The 19202-nt window shown below is 51.9% G+C and overlaps 1 protein-coding gene across 1 annotated transcript in view; it reads right to left on the bottom strand.

The window, feature by feature from the left end:
- Nucleotides 1–19202, bottom strand: part of ZHX2 (zinc fingers and homeoboxes 2) — a 143546-nt gene that overhangs the window by 10415 nt on the left and 113929 nt on the right. Inside the window, exon 3 of the mRNA XM_066379423.1 lies at nucleotides 3163–5930. Coding sequence (XP_066235520.1) covers nucleotides 3163–5691 — 2529 coding nt within the window. The 5' untranslated portion in view covers nucleotides 5692–5930. The remainder of the gene's footprint in view (nucleotides 1–3162; nucleotides 5931–19202) is intronic.

The raw sequence follows: 19202 nt of genomic DNA, 5'->3' as shown, positions 1-19202 counted from the left end.
GGTGGTGGTAGCTTGGGAGAGAAGGGATGGGGACAGGTGGCTGCAGGTGTGATAAGGTGCCAAAGAATTGCAAAAATTGTTAACATTAGTATTTTAAAAGGAAGAGTCAGGCCCCCTTAACCCTCCTTTCTGAAAAGAAAAATACCCAGAGAAAGAGATTAAAGAGGCAAAAGTTAGTAACTAATCATAGTTTAACTATAGTTCTCTGGAAAGACTAGGGCCACTTGCTAAACAGCAAAGAAGATAAAAGTTATCTGAAAACTTCCTCTTCCACTTCCTTAAGAACTTTTAGGAGACAATGTTTACATATTTTAATTAAGAATTCCTACACTGATTCTAACTCTTCCTCCTCTCCTGGAGTCCTGAGAGTGACCTATACCTCTAGACAAAGGGATCACGAGCCCACTCCCCTTGCTTGAAAAACCTGCATTCTGTAACATTTTATATGCTTTCTAATAATCATCCCTTTTGAAATTCTTTATATGTATAAAACTTGTAAACTAAAGCAACACTTTTTAGCAAAGGTAATTTCATCATTTAGCTTCTCTCCTTATCCTAAGCTAAAGCTTTTCACTGTTGTGGTAACAAGGATAAATGTAAATAAACTCTGGAAGGTTTGGGAATGTCTTTGATATGTAAAACAACATTTACCACTACTGTGTTGGGTATGTAAAACATTTATCACTACTGTGTTATCTTGTAGTCTTAATGTGTAGGAATGTTTTTCCTTTTAATAGATCCTATAGATAAATGTTGAAAGCTTATCAATAAATGACTTTTGTATCATGCTCCCCCTTCCTTCCCCCCCAACCAGTATGTGATCATGTCTATATAACCAACCTCAGGACTATAATCAAGGCTGCACGATTTGGGTTAGCTATACCCCGTGTAAGTCATATGTAGCTGGCTTATTAATAAATCTCCTAATATTTCTTCTGTATCCTACCTTGGTGTCTCTATGTAACCTGCGGATTAAAGTAACATACTTTATAACACAGGCACCTCTGGGTAGCTGCCGCCGCCAGACAACTTCCCACTCAGTGATGGGCATCTGGAAGCACCCCCCAAGCTCACTCTGATATACAGGGGCACTTCACCTCTTTATACTCACACTCAGCAAATACAGTTAGATCAGAATAGCTTTTGCCAGCTATGGACCATCGGTTTTTCTTTCAGTTTGCCTTCCTGGTCGTTAACTGAATCCCCAAACTCGACTTTCAGTCTATGCCAAACCTCTTTTGGTGTTTCAACTGCACCATTCTGTTTCTAGTCTGTGAACCTTTGCCTTGTCTGTTCCTTCTCCTTGAACTACCCTTTTTTCCTTGTCTGTGTACTTGGCTAACTCCTTCCCATCAGCTAGCCCCTGAGGCAGATGTTTCTTCCTCCAGGAAGCCTTCCCTGACCCCAGCCTGGGTGCCCCTCCTGCACACTCCCACACATAACTGTTCGCGTCTCCATCAAACCATGATCGCCCTGGCTAGTAAAGGGGAGGCCAGTCTCCTCTCTCCTCGGCCTGATGAGCTCCCCGTGAACCAGGGCTCTGTCATCTGTGTTCTTCGTCACGTTATTATCTCCAGTGCCTTGCACAGTGACGGGTACGCAGCAGCTGTTCAGGATGCATCTGTCCAATTGAACCGAACTCTACTGTCTAAAGCAATCGTATAGACTTAGGTGTCAGAGAAGGTCAAGGACAGAAGACAGGGAAAGCTAGGAGCTTTTAGGAAGATTCTGATTGGACAAAAATGTTTGTTTCAACAAGGGAGATACGAACTGGACTGGTACGGTTTTGCAAGACAGTGGCCGGAGGAAGGAGGGAACCAAGGTTGCTAGACGGAGGTGGGTAGTGGGTGCTGTTGGTGACTTAAGGAGTCCTCTTTAGTCCTCTTCCTGCCACGCCCCCTCCCCTCCGGCTGCATTCTCACCCACAACCCATTACCACCTCCTCCTGAAAGGTTGGAGGAGGAAGACCTGATGGCAATCTGTGATTGGCTGCTCATTAAATTGCGCTTTTCATCGCTGATGCAGCTGGCTAAAACAAGGTTTCTAGGAGACCTAATTTTTTTGCCAGGTGCCTCATGTTATTACTGAGTAAACGAATGGATGAGTGACATGGCCAGCCAAAGTTGTCCAAAGTCATTAATTAAAGAGGCATGGTAATTTCCAGGGCTTCCTTTGGGACCTTATCCACCATTCTGGAAGTCCCTACTTTATTTTACTATTCTTTAAGATGATACGGGTGGGGGAGGGGTGCTTCTGTTGCCTTTTGAGTGACCTGCAGAGGAGCCAACCTGGGCGGATTGTAAATTGTCAATCTTCCTCCCGGTTCCAAGTAGCCCTTGGAATACCTGGGCTTTGGCCAAGGTGGACCTTTCCCTTCTGCATGCTTCTCCCGACCACCTGCACCTGCACCCCCACCTCTGACCCCCTTTTCTAAGCTCACCACCAAGCAAGCTGCTGTGCTTCAGCCCTTGATTTGCATGGACCTCTTGTGAAGCCCAAGTACTAAGGGCTTGGGTGGCATGTCCCATTATGTGGATGGCATGGCCATTAGTAACCATGGTAACCTCCCTTCCCAGGCCTTTGTGGCTCCACAGGCCTAATTTACACCAGTCTCTTCCAGATAGAAAGGGTGCTGGGGACCCAATCAGCAGAGCTAGGAGCAGTTTCTTAATGAGACACACAGGGCACCTTCCGTCTGTTCGCCATGGCAAGGCGAATAAATGCCCAAACCTCTCAGGTTAATAGAAATGACTCTCAATCTAGCTAGTACTCTTAGATACTTCCTCTTTAAAAAATAAATAAATAAAATAAAAAAGGAAAAGAAGAAAGGAAAAGGAAAAGACATATCCTTTCCATGTTTTCTCTTTTCTCAACAGCAGTGAAAACAGAACAGGCAGTTACAACTACAACTAGACTTTAGAACGGACAGGCCCGAAAACGTGTGGCCCACCACCGGCCACAGGGCTGTCACCCACTGGCAACAGCGTTTCAGCTAAGGACACAAAATCTACCAGTTCCAATTTTTCTTCCTTTGAAAAAAAAAAGGCTCATCATTTTTGTCAATGTCTCTGTACCCGACCAACTAACTCTACTGACTTAGGCAACACGAGGAAAGAACCCAGCACCCTGCCCTCGTTGCCCGGGAGAAACGGGCGGCATTACCTGCTTGGGCTTGGCCCTCTCGGCGGGGACGCTGTCAGAGTCCGAGTCGGCCAGCTCGGCGGTGCCTTCCGCGGCGGCCTGACTCCAGCTGTCCGACCGGTCCGAGGCGGCGTCCTCCTCTCCGACCGTCACTTCCACCCAGTCCACAACGCCCGACTCCTCGTTCTCGTCGCCGCCGTGGTCAGCCCTGCCGCTGCGGCCCTCCGACCTGTCCCTGTCCGAGGCGGCCTCCGGGGGCTTGGCCGGCAAGGGCAAGCCCTCTCTGGCCGGCTGGCCGCCCACTTTCACCCTGGGCACCAGCTTCTCCAAGTCCTCTTCGCGGAGCTTCTTGGGGTCCCTGTGGAACGGCTGGCCCCCCTCGGCCCCGTTCTTCGGGCTCTGGGCGAGGACGACGGCCGTGGGGGCCCTCCTGGCCGGGTCGTGGCCGTGGTCCTCGGCGGGCAGCGGCTGGCCCTGCTCCAGCCACCTCAGGGCGCCCGCCTTCAGCAAGCCTCTGTTCTCCTTGAACCAGCGCACGATCTCGGTCCGCACCAGGCCGGTCTTGGCGGCCAGCTGGTCGTACTCCTGGGGCGTCGGCCACTGCGTTCTCGCGAACGTGCTCCTCAGCAGGTGCACCTGCTCCTGACTCTTGGTGATTGCTGGCGCCGGGCTGGGCAGAGGGCCGACCAGCTGGGCGCCGGAGAGCTGGTCCAGTCGGGACAGAGCCCCGTTGGGGGCCGCCGCCTCCAGGCCCTTCCTGCCGGCCCCCATGGAATCCAGGACCGCCTGCTCCATGCTGTCCCGAAGCTTCCGCCTCTCCGAGAACCACGAGTCCACCTCCCTCCTGCTCAGCTTGGTCTCCACCCTGAGCCGATCCAGCTCCGCCTGGGTCGGAAAGGAGCTTCTCAGAAAGCTGTCTTCCAGGATCTTGACCTGCCCCTGCGTTTTCTCCTTGAACTTCTGCGGGGCGAAGTCCGGGTAGGCGTGGTACGTGCGGCCGTGTCGCGAGGCCGCGATGGCCAGCTGGTCTTTGGCGAGGGATTCGCTGGTGATGTGGACGATGCCCCGCTGACACCGATACCGGTGGTCGCTGAACCACTTCTTGATCTCGCTCCTGGCGAGGCCGGTCACCTCGATGAGCCGGTAGACCTCGGCATCGTCAGGGAACTGGCTCTGGAGGAAGCTCGCCTTGAGGTGCGCTATCTGCTCCTTCGTCTTCTTGCGGTCGCTGGCCGGGGTCAGCGAAGGGTTGGCCATCTTGGGCGGGGGCTCTGGCACCTGAGTGACATGCGGACGCTTGGGCTCGGGGGCAGCTTGGGGAGTCACTAAAGGTCTCTTCTGGCCGTGGTTGGTCACTCCGGCCACGGCCAGTGTGATCGGGGAGCAAGAGACGGTTGTGGAGCCGCTGGTCACCTGAGTCAGCACCAGGCTGGTCTGGCCGAGGATCTGGCACGGCAGCGCTGTCTGCAGAATGGGCTGCGGCATCTTGGCGGGGGCCAGCTGGGTGGGCAGCACAGTGATGGTCGGGGGCACCGTCTGGATGGTGCCGTTGAACATCTTCTTCCGGGCCTCCTCCACCTCCTCTGGGGACCAGCTGATGCCGTGCTTGAGGCGCTGGGTGGCGAACCAGATTCTGATGTGCTCCTCGGGGTGTTTGGAAGCAGCTGTCAGCCAGGACAGCTCAGCCTGGGTCGGGTAAGGGAACTTGTTGAAGGAGTTGATCATGGTGGCGTTCGTGTCCAAGGCAGAGTTGTATTTGGTAGTATTCAGCGGGACGGGGACCTTGGGGACCAGGTTGATATTTGGTGGGAGCTGGACAGAAGGCATGACGTGCCCCAACTCCTGGAGCAGCTCCACGCTCCCGAGTCTCGAGAGGATCTCGGCTGCGTCCGTCACCAGGCGGGCGCTCCCCTCCACGTGGTTCTCGGGGGCGGCCTCCTCGGACTTCTTGGGCACCTTCTTGGCATCAGTTTTTGGTTTCCCTGGCTTCATGATGGGAGTTTTACTCACCGGGATCCCCGGGTCACCGTCGCCGCTTCCGGGGCCGCTGGGGATGACGGACACGATGTGGTTGGTGGCGTCGATGGACTGCTCTAGGACCGTTTGATTGTTGCGCTTGATCAGCTTCAGCTTGAAGTTGGTCTCCCCGGGGTGGAACTTGGAGTTGTGGTCGGACAAGGAGTCGTACTTTTTGGTGGTGAAGTTACACTCGGCACACACGTAGAGGGGGTTGAGGATCACGTTGGGGTGCTGCATGTCCACGTGCTCCGTGAACTCGTTCAGGTTCTGCGTGGAGTAGGGGCAGTACTTGCACTCGTACCCGCCCTGCAGCTTCTTGGGCGGGTTCTCCCCTGGCGCCCGCACCTCTAGCACTTCGTTTTCTTTGGGAGAGTTTTCGGGCTCCGCTGCCCAGCCGTCCTTGGCCGTTTCAGGCTGTGGCGTGCCCACCCCTTTCTCTTTGGCCCTGTCTCCTTCCTCGGGCAGCTCTTGTTCCAGGACTTGCGATGTCCGGACCATGCACGGGGTTGTGGACTTGCGCTTGCTCGCCATGCCGCCTGCCTGTGTGCGGCGGCTTGCTGGGGGCCGGGGCCGGGGGGGCACGGAGGGAAGGGGCGGTGGAATTTTTGGAACAAATAAGGTCAAAGAAAGGCTCTTGGCTTTATCCCCCCCCCCTCCAATGACTTTGGCTTCCCTTCAATGCTGAAGTCTTGTGTTTGAGTTTCCAGAATGATCTCAGCACAGAAAATTGTAACTGCTCCAGCAGTGAAACACCAGAAGCAGCATCGTATCTGTGGGACAAGAACAAAGACAGGTCAGTGTTTCCCCACAAGAAAAAAGAGACGAGCATTTCCTTCCGGAGTTGCACTCGTGACCCATCCTAACTGGCACCCGAAACAAACACCCAGGTAAGCACAGATGGCGTGAGAGTGGGCACCCCTGAAAAAGGAAAGGTCGCGTTCTTCCTCTCTTCCCTTCTCTGGGACAGGAAGTGGAAACTGGTCCAAAGCTAGCAGATGAGGATGCAGGTCACTCATTCAAGTTTAGAGACAAATGGATACAGGAAAGTAACAAAGGTACTGAGATCTTCGGAAGCGGTGGGTGAGGTGGCGGAGGGAGGGGTGAGCTCTGGCTGGCCTCTTGACCTGCCTTCATGTTGGTACATTAGAAACAAGACACTTCCCTGGGGCCGGCGCGTGGCAGTTATATGGGCATCAGAAAATAGTGATGAACTTTTGCTTCTTACCATAAAAATAAAATCACCATGTGTAATTTAGAAAAATGCATTGAAGTTATAGGGGAGAAAGAAAATCACCCTAATAGTATAGTTCCTTCATTTCATTTGAAAGGTTCCCCATTTCTATAAATATGGTACAAAATAATGACTTAAATATAGCTGCATGAAGCTACATTGTAGAGATATACCATACAGAGTGTAGTCAGCCATTCAACTTTTGTTGGACATTTTATTTCCAGTTTTTGGCTCTTCTCAACAATGTTGCAATCGAACGCTTAGAAATAGAAGCACTGAGGCAAAGAGGATCAGCATTTTAAGTTCTCTTGACTCAGATGGCCGAGTTTTTGCACCGTAATTGGCCTTTCCCTGGCAGTGAATGAGAGCTCCCGGCTTACCACTCAACCTACACGGGCTATTACCATGACAAAGGCTTGCCAATAACATAGGTTAAAACTGGTTTAATGTGCTTTTGTACCTTTTCTTGATTGCTAAGAAGGTGGCAAGGTTTTCAAAGACTTGCCATTTATATTTTTTCTCTGTGACTTGTCTGCTTGTGCCATTTTTTATAATGTGATGTTCAGTAGTTTTATTATTAATTTGCGAGAGTGCTCTCTATATTAAGAACGTCAGTACTTTTTAAAAAATTTTTTATTTATTCATTTTAGAGAGGAAAGGGAGAGACAGAGAGAGAGAGAGAGAAGAGAGACAGAGAGAGAAGGGGGGAGGAGCTGGAAGCATCAACTCCCATACGTGCCTTGACCAGGCAAGCCCAGGGTTTCGAACCGGCGACCTCAGCATTTCCAGGTCGACGCTTTATCCACTGTGCCACCACAGGTCAGACCGTCAGTACTTTATTGATTGCAAAATTTTCCCAGCTTATCATTTACCTTTTAATTAGTTTTTTAAAAAAATATTTCCATATTGCTTCTTTTTTTTTTTTTTAATAAAGATTTTATTTATTCATTTTAGAGAGGGGAGAGAGAGAGAGAAGGGGAGGAGGAACAGGAAGCATCAACTCCCATATGTGCCTTGACCAGGCAAGCCCAGGGCTTCAAACCGGCGACCACAGCGTTCCAGGCCGACGCTTTATCCACTGCGCCACCACAGGTCAGGCTACCTTTTAGTTTTTCATAGGGTGGTTTTCAGGTTTTACAGATAAAATTTAAAATTTTTAGGTCCTGAATTTGTCAATCTTTTTCTCTTGCGGCTTCTTTCATTATGATTTTATATATAGAAAGTAATCCCCTGCCTTGATAGCTGAGCCATATTATTTTGTGTTCTCTTAAAAGTGCTTCAGCTTTATTTTTTACACTTAGCTGGTCTGGAATTGAATTTATCTTGAGTTAAGCTGTAAGACACTTCTAACCATTTTCTTGAAAGTTACCGACGATCTCATGAGCCTGTATTATGTTATCTTTTCTCTGCTCACTAATTTTTGAAATTGTCGTCATATTTCATTACATTCTTATATACACTAGGGTGTTTCTGGGGTATCTACTCCGTGCTTCTTACCTAGCTATTAAGTCTATTATGCTTCTCTAATTTTTTTTTCTTTTGAAGATTAGAACATGTTTTACTCTCTGGCAGAATGAGGTCCTTCTTATCACTCGTCCTTTGCAAAACAGTTCTAGGTTACTTTGATCACCGATTCATACAGATCAATTCTCCTAATTCAGAATCATCTGCAAAATCGGACAGAACTTTGAATGGGATTGCATTAAACAAATGCTAATTTGGGAGTACAGGTACAATTTGTCTATTAGGTGGTAGACTGTGTACATAGAACCAAACCCCGGGGAACTGATGGTCTGGGTCGAGTTGAGCATCTAAATGCATGGGCTGACGCGGGGCGGCAGGGGCTGTGTGCCTTCATTTTGTGGCTGAAGGAGGAGGGAGAGGTGTTTTAAAACAAGGATAACTGATACCCGGGGAGATCGGAATGGAGGAGATGGTATGTTACCCCCTGCCCCTCCCACTGGCTGTAACTCTGGGCCCACAGCCATCTGCTTAGGGGCTCAGGTGACAAACCTGAGCAGGACGCGGGACAGGGGCATTGCTATCTTGTGGACCAGGAACCTCGGGACAGGGGCATTCCTATCTTGTGAACCTGGAACCCGGCCACCCTAAGGCCGGAGCCCTGGCATTTGCATGGTGGGTACTTTCGTCTGCAGCGGGTGAGAGTCCCTCGGGGCCCTGGTGAGGACGGGACATGGGCAGAGCAGGGCGGAGGGGGATCACGTCTGTTTGATGACTGCTCTCAATTGACATCTTCAGTTTCCACGTCCTCACTGAACACCAGACTCTCGATTTCCCCTCAAACACGTGCCACCCTCTCTAGAGTTCTTCACCTCCATCAGTGGCTGCCAGAATGCGTCATTCCCGCCATTGCTCCCTGGGGCCAAGACCTCTCTGCCTCACTCCACACAGTTAATCCATCATCAATCCCGTTGACTCTGTCTTTGAAAGAAATCTACTATCAGGTCACTTCCACCGCCCCTGCCTCGACTAAGCCACCACCGTCTCCCGCCTGGAAGCCGAGGACAGCCTCTCACCATTCTGCTTCCTTCCTTCCCGGACGGGAATCAGTTCACATCACCTTTCTCCATGAACTCTCTCTCGGCTTCCTGTCAGGGTGACCTCCATGCCCTCACAAGAGCCTGCAAACCCCGGCACGGTCCGGTCCATGCCGCCCTCTCCCCCTGCTCATCGCCCTCCGGCTGCGGGAACAGGTGTCTCACGCCCATCCCAGGGCCTCTGCAGAGCGTCCCCCCGCCCCCCCCCCCGCCACCGGGCCCCTCGTTTTCATGGCTCCATTTAAAAGTCATCCCTCCCCAAGAGGCCTTTCCTGACCACCAGCCCGTCTAAAATAATGCCTCGCCCAGTCCCAGTATTTCTTCCCCTGCTTTGCTTTTGGCATAGCACTTTTACAGTTCACTTATATATTCTGTGGTTAAAGGAGAGTTAGTTACTGACTCGTTTGTTGTCTGTCTCTCCTTCTAGAACTGTGCTCCCGATATGGCAGCCACTAGCCACACATGGCTAATTAGTTTAAAAAGAACCCCACATTCTCAGTCACACTAGCCACACTGCAAATGCTCCAGAGCTCCATGCGGCCGGCGGCGGCTGTTTTAGCCAGGGCAGGACCTTTCTAGTGTCAAGAAACATCTCACGGGACAGTGCTGTTCTAGAATAGAAACTCCACAAAGGCAGGGACCTTGCACCGTGATTTCCCCAGAGCCAGGCGGTCAGACGAGGGAAATGTTTTGGCTCTTGATGTCCTCAGGGAGGTGGCGAGTCAGCCTTCAGAGGTTCCCCAGGGCTGGGGGTCTGCAGCCTTGGGGGCTCAGAGGTCAGAGCAAGCGGGCGTCACACCCACCACCCAGCAACACACGAGCGGCTCTCAGGAAGTCACACCCTCGGGCTTCAGGGACGCCACTGCTCATGTCCGAGCCCTTCACTGGGGCCGTCAGAGGGAGTGACAGGGCTGGCTCGGAGCTTTCAAAGGAAGCACCCTGTCAAGACATCAAAGCCAGGTTGGCCGGGTGTTCTGACAGAGCTGTTAACAGATTCCGCGTTAGTTCATCAGGATGATTGTGTATCTGTGTGATTGTTCCTTTGTGTTTTAAAATCATAGCACTTCACGCTGCCCCATCCCAGAAGGAATTCTGATGGGTGGGCATGTGGCAGTGGCAGTTGGGGTGGAGAAAGGACTTGGGTGCAGGGTTCCTGGGGTCTGCGCTAAGGTCCTGGCTACACAGCTCTCTCCTCATCTGTCTCCGTCCTGGCCTCTGATGTTCTCATCTGTCAAATGGGAATTTCTTTCAAAAGGTCACTGGTGTTAATTAACCTGAGTTAATTCCTGAGTTTTACTGTTTTTCCCCCCAGCCTGCTTTAAATCTGACTTGAATTTGCAGGTGAGCCTACAATATGGTCCCTGAACCACCAGTGACCATCTGGGGCGCGTAGTTCCATACCCATTCCTGAGCCCCAGTCCAGACTTATTAAACCCCAACACCAGGAGCAGGCCCAGGAGCCTGGGTTTCTGACGAACAGCCACGTGACTGGTGTGCACCCGGGTCTGGCGGCCTTGGCAAGAAGGCATCACTTGGCTCCCCCCGATTCAGAAGCGTTGGGGGGCCCAGGTCAGCTCAGCGCCGTGAAGGTGGTCCCCGCTGCATTCCACACTGAAGGTGAAACGGGGCAGGGACTCCAGGAGGAGTTCCGCGGGCGAGGAGTAGTGGGCTCTGGTGCTCGGGACAAGTCAGGGGACGAGGCAGAAATGGGGAGAACTGCACAGAATGACGGCAGAAGAGACCAGACAGAGATGCCGGGCCCTGGATAACGAGTCAGCTTCAGAAACGACAGGGACCACAGCAGCGGGGTTGGAGGTGGGGGAAATGAGCTATAAAGAAGTTATATTTTCCCCTGGCCGGTAGCGCAGAGAGAGGGAGCATTGTTCCAATACGCCAAGGTTGGGGGCTCGGTCCCCAGTCAGGGCACATGAAGAATCAACCAGTGAATGCATAAATAAGTGGAACAACAAATCGGTATCTCTCTCTCTCTCAAATCAATGAAAAAAAAGGAATTTGTATTTCCTGTTATCTATGTCTGTACTTAGCTTTTATTGGTCAGGTGCTCAGACAGCCTTTTTTTTTTAAAGAAGGGGCTCGCTGATCTGGTTAAGTGTAAGCAGGAAAATGCAGCACCGAGATGCTGTTTACAGGCATAATCTTTAGTATCTCCGCAAGACCAACAGGTGTCTGTCTATGTGCTCCATTTCACAGGTGAGGAAACGAGGCTCAGAGAGGTGCAAGGGGCTGCTGCGGAGGATGGAGCCAGACACTCCTACCTCTACACCTGCTGTTTGGTCCCCGTAACTCACAGGTTTTCTTCTATTGTTAACAATTCCATTTCCTGACACTGAGTCTATAAATTAGATTTTTCATAAATGCCAAGTGACTTTCCCCCTCTGGGGAGTGTTCAAAGGAGTAAGATTTTAATTGAATTATAATGTCTTTTTCAAGTTGCTACTCTGGAGACACTCTCTTATTAGGTAGAAGAAAGCTTGCATGGTCTCCTCCAGCCGAAAAAAAAAATTAGTGGGTGAAATGATGTTCATGGCTGTTCTGTGTGGCCCACTACATTAGTGTCACCATGCATTGCGATGACGCAGGGCACTGAGAGAGGCTAGTGTCCTAGGAGCGGTACCCTGAAACACCATCGGGTAGTACTCAGGGGCAGAGAACGCCAGTATGTCTGAGAAGGCAGACCTTCCCGGGCCCGTATGATCCCGGTGCCCAGAATTGACTCAGTTGCTCAGGCGCAGTGGAGTCCAAAGCTCGGACTCTTCCGGTGCGCCGGTAGGAGAGGACGTGGCCCCCAGCGGCCCTGCTGCCCCTCAGCACTCACTGGGAGCGCCCACCTGTCCGGTGGAAGGGGCACAGGCTGGAGCCAGGCCTCCCTGGTTTGAATCCTGGCTCTGCCACTTACTGACGGAGGAGTTCATCCTTGTCCGGGCCCAGCCAGGATGCCTGCCTCACAAGCCCCAAACCCACCTGCAGCCTGGGGAACACCAAAGGCGGCACCCTCGTTCTCTGCAGCCTCAGTCTCTGCAGCTGTAAAATGGGGTGAGTCTCCACCTGCAAGATAGGGCTCTGTGAGCACCTTCAACACGGGCACCTGCTGGTTCCCTGAAAGGGTGACCCTGATTAGTGAGCTGGTATTAGTGAGGAGGGACTTGGCAAAGTGAGGTTCAGATGGGCCATTCTGCCCCCTCTTTCTCCTCACTCTCCCCTGCGATCATCACTCCGTTTCCCCCGACGGCCCCTGGACAGCCGGCTGCACATTCATGGTGCTCACCTCCCCTGAGTCGTGCTGCCCTGAGCTCTGTTGTTCACGTCCATAGAAATTTCTACAGCAGCTGGGCCAACATTTTAGTTCTCCCCATTTTGCCTCTCTGTTTTAGTTAGAGATTCCACCTTGTATCTTGCTACGAAGATCAAGGTCACCCGATCCTGCTCCTAAGACAAAGGTCACCTTCTCCCTCATCTCCACGCTCATGTCTTTCCTCTCCTCCTCCGGGGCGGTGACCGGCCTCCCCACCGAGAGGCGGACCCCGCTGCTGGCCTCCAGCCGGCGCTCGTCAGCTCTTATCTCCTTGCCCCTGCCCGCTGGGTTACAAACACTCCAGGCTGGCCATTTCCCTAAAGAAGAAAACGAAGCAAAACGGACGTGAAAAGCCAGACTGGACTTTCCAAAGCTGCTCAATCCCGCCATGGCCTGCACAGTATTCCGACTGCTGCCCCCTGTGGCAGTGACGGAGAACGCAGGCTCCCGAGGGGAAGGGCTGGCCTGCCAGCCTGGCGCCTCCCTCCACTCCTCGGTGCGCGAGCCTGGACGCCGTACATCAGTCTTCCCAAAGCTCGGCTTCTACATGGCCACGTGGGGATAAAAACGGGGCCCCGTCAAAGGGCTGCTGAGCATATCCACCAAGCTGTCTGAGCACCCCCATTCACAACGGGCTCTGAGCTCACGACACAGGGTACCTGCTGTTAAAATGATGCCACCATCAAACGTCTCCGAGGAAGCTTGAGATTCTGTTACCGCACGTTTATCCCTCACCTCCGTGTGTTCTGTTCTGCTCTGTTGATGCTAATGCTTTTTAAGGTAACTGTTAAATAGATCCCACATCACTGCCTCTGGGGGGTGGGGAGGGGGCAAACCGCCTTCCTGAGTCTCCCCCCCCCCCCCCCCCCCCCGCTTCCCTGGACTGGGTCCCTGGTTCTCCTTCTGGCAGCCCCCCCCCCCCCCCCCCGGCAGCCCTTCTTTACTTCCTCTTCCGTCCTCCGCTCCCACAGGTGCGTCTCCCTGTCCGGGCTCCTCCTCACCCCTCTCCCCTCCATCCTCCTGGGTGATCTCACCTGTCCTGAGCTCCAAGCTCATACTCGCGGACAGATGTGGACCAGTCCAGCCTTTCTGGCCCCGGCTCCCCTCCGTCCTCCTGGGTGATCTCACCCGTCCTGAGCTCCAAGCTCACCCTCGCGGACAGATGTGGACCAGTCCAGCCTTTCTGGCCCCAGCTCCCCTCCGTCCTCCTGGGTGATCTCCCCCGTCCCAGAGCTCCAAGCTCATCCTCGCGGACAGATGTGGACCAGTCCAGCCTTTCTGGCCCCAGCTCCCCTCCGTCCTCCTGGGTGATCTCCCCCGTCCCAGAGCTCCAAGCTCACCCTCGCGGACAGATGTGGACCAGTCCAGCCTTTCTGGCCCCAGCTCCCCTCCGTCCTCCTGGGTGATCTCCCCCGTCCCAGAGCTCCAAGCTCATCCTCACGGACAGATGTGGACCAGTCCAGCCTTTCTGGCCCCAGCTCCCCTCCGCAGAGCCCAGACCTGCCATTCTGCCTTCTAGCTGACAGTGACAATGAACTACACGGACCTGTAAGTGGATGAAGGCTGGAGCAATTTCATTTGCCACTGAAATTTGAGTTTTTTTTTTTGTTTTTTTTTTAAAGAAGGCCAACATGATTCATTTAAAACCAAGGAAAATAATCTGTAAATGAAAAAAATGGAGGATCCGTATCCCATAGGTTGGCCTTAGGGTCTCTTCCTCCTGTGTGCTGGGTGCCTCTGTGAGCATCACTGGACGGTCTTTCAAATTCGATACAAGCACCAAGCTCATCGCCTGCCTCCCAAATCCGATCTTCCTGCAATGTCTCTTTCTTCTAGCTGGAAGCACCCCAGTCTACTCAGGCTGCAGAGCTGGATGCCTCGAGCTCTCCACTCTCCCCTGCACCGTACTGCATGATGCGCCAGGACCTCCTGACGGCTTCCTTTGTGTGTCCCAATTCTCCGTCCTTCCGCTGCGTCCTCCACATGGCTGGCCGCGGCAGCTGCACCCTGTCTTGGCCTGGCCTCTGGGCTTTACCTGTTTGTGGCGGGCATCACCTGGACAGCATCCTTCCCTTCCTCCTTTGGCAATGGCAGTTCACTCCTCTCTACAGGAAGACCCCCTCCCCCCCAACCCACGGTTGGCCCATGTGATCAACCAGCAGTGGGCGCGTGACCACTCAGAACATCGTGCCCTCTAACACAGTGAGTACTTAAGGGATGGGCTCATGACCAAGTCGGAGCCAGTGTGGCTGCATTCTGGAGATTCTGTTGGGGCCGTTGGGAGAGAAACGTGATCCTTTTCCAGTGGGGTTGCTGGAGGAATTGGATGTCAGAGCAGAAGCCCGGGCAGCCATCTTGCTGCGTCCGGAGGAACATGCCTGAGAGCTAGAAGCTGAGTTGAGAGACGCGGAGTGAGTCCTGATAACATCCCACTAAGTGCTGCTGTGCCCGAGCCCAGCACACTCGCGAACTCTTCCAGCGGTCAGTCTGCTGGGCCCTTTCCCCGTCACCTGTAACTGAAAGTGCCCTGACAGACAGGGTGTCAGGCCAACCTCCTCACTGCCACCATTTCTTTCTTTTTTTTTTGTATTTTTCTGAAGCTGGAAACTGGGAGAGACAGTCAGACAGACTCCCGCATGCGCCCGACTGGGATCCACCCGGGACACCCACCAGGGGGCGATGCTCTGCCCCTCCGGGGCGTCGCTCTATTGAGACCAGAGCCACTCTAGCGCCTGGGGCAGAGGCCAAGGAGCCATCCCCAGCACCCGGGCCATCTTTGCTCCAATGGAGCCTTGGCTGCGGGAGGGGAAGAGAGACAGAGAGGAAGGAGGGGGGGTGGAGAAGCAGATGGGTGCTTCTCCTGTGTGCCCTGGCCGGGAATCGAACCCGGGTCCCCCGCACGCCAGACCGATGCTCTACCGCTGAGCCAACCAGCCAGGGCCACCATTTCTTTCTAAAACAGCAATTCTTAGCCGTTCCCCACTGTGACAGACAAGCCAGGTGACACGCCCATTTGCAACACTCTCTCATTTTGTTGGGTTGGCACCACTCGTTCTCCCTTGAGAAAGAATCTCAGGACGCTTGTGGGAGTGACCTTTCTACAGGGACAACCTTGAGTCCTCGCTAATCAAGAAAAGTGAGTCGTTTGCAAATTTTAATGCTTTATTTTTAGGAACTGACAACTGATGCCATGATTGAACGTCATGTTTCTAAACATGAATCTGACCACATCATCCTCGACTTCAAAACTTCCTTAGGAAGACTGGGAACAATGGGCGTTCCTCGTCACCCATTCCCCTCCTCAAACATTCTGGGTGTTGAAAAGGGAAATAGAGCAGAAGAGTTACTTTTAGAAACAGAAACATGGACCTTGAAAAAGAGAACACAGCTCAGATGTATCTCTCTCCTTCCTCCCTCCCTCCTTCCCTCCCTTCCCTTATTCACTCATTCTTCAGTGTTTGTTATATGCCAGACACTGCTTTAGATAATCAGGGAATAAGACATAAATAAGACATAACATTCTTGCACTCAAGGTGCCTATGATCTAGGAGGGGAAGACAGGAAATAAATAGAAAACAAAGAACTTACAGATAGCGGTAAGTGCTCTGCAGAGAGCTGCTAAACCTGCGGTGGTGACTGAAGAGCTTACTTGCAATGAGATAATCAGGGGAAGCCTCTTTGAGGAGAGGATCTACCAATGAAGAAAGAGTAGCCTCGACATGGTAGTGCGTACAGTGAAAGCAGGGGACACTCACCGACCACCTCTGACAGTCTGTGTTTACAGCAATTTTCAAATTATTCGGCAATTATTTAAAAATCCTACTCTCCCCAAAGACACTTTTTTGAAAGGCCTTCAAAACCTCCATTGAAAAGTACAACTTTTCACTTGTCCACACGAAAACAAAACTCTTTAATGGTTTCAGAGTGGGAACATTTCTTCTTTTTCCTAGTATAACAGAGGAATAGATAGATGAACATGAGAGGAGTCGTGAGCTCCAAACAGCTCTAACAAAGAGGGAAGTGGGGAAGTCATCTGTGCATCTTGGTCGAATGTTAGAAGAAAATTTATTATCAAGGAGTAATTTTTACAAAGTGGATTAAAAACACAAAACTATAGAAGACAGTTTTTGAATCAGGAAGGTTCACGGGGCACCTGAGTCGGAAGGCTGACAGCTGACCTAAGCCCGTCCATCAGATAGGGCCATCCATGAGCTCTGGGAAGGGACAGAGTGCAACATGACAGGAGGACCCGGGATCTCATCTTTAACCGCCAGTGAGCAGACTTCAGTGGCCGACGTGCCTGGGGTGGGTGAGGAAGTTTCTCTTAGAAGCGGGTTGTGTTGGGGTGATGGGTTCCGCCGGGTGGCTGCTGGCCCCACTGAGCTGAACTGGTTCTTGAGAAGCCAGAGAAGCAGGGTGGGTAAGTCCACTAGCTCTGGAATTAGAACAGACCGAGCTTTGAATTGAACATCTGTCCAACACCTGTCAGTTGTACGATGTTGGCAAGACATGTCAGCTCTCCTGGTTGTGGTTTCTTTATCTCTAAAGCCAGAGTGAAAGCCAACCTCACAGGATTGCCAGAATCCCTCAAATAGCCTAATGCTTGTAAAGACCCCACCAAAATACCAGGTACCTGCAAATAAATACTCAACAAACGGTCGCAATGTGGATGACGCGGGAGCAGCTCCACCACGATGTGTTCTAAAGCAGAAAAATGAGTGCTGCAGGAAGATCATGACAAAGGCAAGGTTAAATGGATCCCCTGGGCCCTGGCCGGATGGCTCAGTGGTAGAGCATCGGCCTGACGTGCAGGAGTCCCCAGTTCGATTCCCGGCCAAGGCACACAGGAGAAGCACCCATCTGCTTCTCTACCCCTCCCCCTCTCCTTCCTCTCTATCTCTCTCTTCCCCTCCCTCAGCCAAGGCTCCATTGGAGCAAAGTTGACCCAGGTGCTGAGGATGGCTCCATGGCCTCTGCCTCAGGTGCTAGAATGGCTCTGGTTGCAACAGAGCAACGCCCCAGATGGGCAGAGCATCGCCCCCTGGTGGGCATGCCGGGTGGATCCCGATCGGGCACATGTGGGAGTCCGACTGCCTCCCTGTTTCTAACTTCAGAAAAATACAAAAAAAAAAAAAAAAAAAAAGGATCCCCTGGAGGGGCCCCAGATAGCTCAGACTGTAGATCTGAGACAGGACACTTGGGAAACTGTCACTGGGTGTGTCTGTCTGGGTTTCAAATCACAAACCTATCACATTGTAACTCATGTCTTTACTACCTCTCTTTCTCTGAACAATAAATGTAAAAAATAAAAAAAAGCAACAAGATTAAGACACATTTGAAAGCAAAGTGGCTTTGTTATTTTTATAGTTAATTATCATCTTCTCCAAGGCAAAGCACCCCCCCTCATAGGATGAAAGCCACCACCACACACAGGTATCCCCCCCGTAGGATGAAAGCCACCACCACACACAGGTATCCCCTCCCCCAGGATGAAAGCCACCACCACACACAGGTACCCCCCCAGGATGAAAGCCACCACCACACACAGGTACCCCCCCAGGATGAAAGCCACCACTACACACAGGTACCCCCCCCCAGGATGAAAGCCACCACCACACACAGGTACTCCCCCCCCCGTGGGAAAATCAGGGCTGGGAGAAGAGTGATGTGTTTCTGAAAGTGGGGGAAAAAAATCTTGCTGAGACAGAAAGAAAAAGGAATGAATTCTGGTTTCCCCTGTCACATAAATAAATAAGGCGCTATCAAATGTTTAAGATGGGCCTGCTCTGATTTACACGCCATCAAATTCTGCTATCAAAACACTTAGCGAGGCAGCGAGGCCAGAAGGATTTATCATATCAACAATTCCGCGTGTCGCCTCTTCATTTCATCCCTCAGGTAACGCGAGTGCGCTCCATCTCCCCACAGCGCGGCCTCTATTCCCCGGGCACAGAGCAGGGCGAGAGGGGCTTTGCAGCAGTCGCTGCTTCTGCGCATCAGATCCCCCTCTCCCTTCCGTCCCCCCCCAGCCCTCCCTCCAGCCTGCCAGCCTGCATCCCTGAGCCCACTGCTATCTCCTGAACCTTTCATCTCTACCTCGAAGAGACTTCCCTTCACCTCAAAGCCTGGGATAAAGGCTGGAGGTTTACTTGTACTCTCGGGCACAATGTCCTCCACCGAGCCATTCATCCAGGCCGGTTCAATCCCGCACAAAACCCACAAAGATTCAAACTGCACCCAGGGGCTCTATTTCTCATCTCTGCACAGGAGACAGGGGCTAGCAGGCTGAATAATGAACCCCGAAGATATTCAGGTCCTAATCTCTGGATCCTGTGAATGTGACCTTAAGTGGCAAAAGGGACTCGGATGATGTGATTAAGGATCTTGAGATGGAAAGACTGTCCTGGATTATCCAGGTGGGACTTAATATAATCACAGGTGTCTTTAACAGTGGAGGGCAGATTATCGACTATATTCCCTGTTAGACTTTGTATCCCCGGGACTTTTCTGCAGCCGCTAATCAGTACTCCGTAATCCCTTCGCCTCTTTAACCCAGCGCCCTTCCTTCTGACAACCACCAGTCTGCTCCCCGTGTCTAGCAGTCTGTTTCAACTTTGTTCATTTATTTTATTCTTTAGATCCCACATAGAAGAAGTAAAGTCATATGGTGCCTTCATATGACTTCATAGGTGGGTACTGAAAATATTGGGGGGGGGGGAACACTTTGTAAAGTATACGATTATCCAACCACTACACTGTACACCGAAAATGACTACAAAGTCATACTGAATGTAACTGAATGTAAACTGTAATAGAAAAAATAAAAGGTGCCCTGGCTGGATGACTCGGTTGGTTAGACCAGTGGTCGGCAAACTCATTAGTCAACAGAGCCAAATATCAACAGTACAATGATTGAAATTTCTTTTGAGAGCCAAATTTT

The sequence above is a fragment of the Saccopteryx leptura genome, chromosome 3, assembly GCF_036850995.1.
Source record: "Saccopteryx leptura isolate mSacLep1 chromosome 3, mSacLep1_pri_phased_curated, whole genome shotgun sequence".
Taxonomy (NCBI): domain Eukaryota; kingdom Metazoa; phylum Chordata; class Mammalia; order Chiroptera; family Emballonuridae; genus Saccopteryx; species Saccopteryx leptura.
This window is presented reverse-complemented; position numbering and strand designations above follow the sequence as displayed.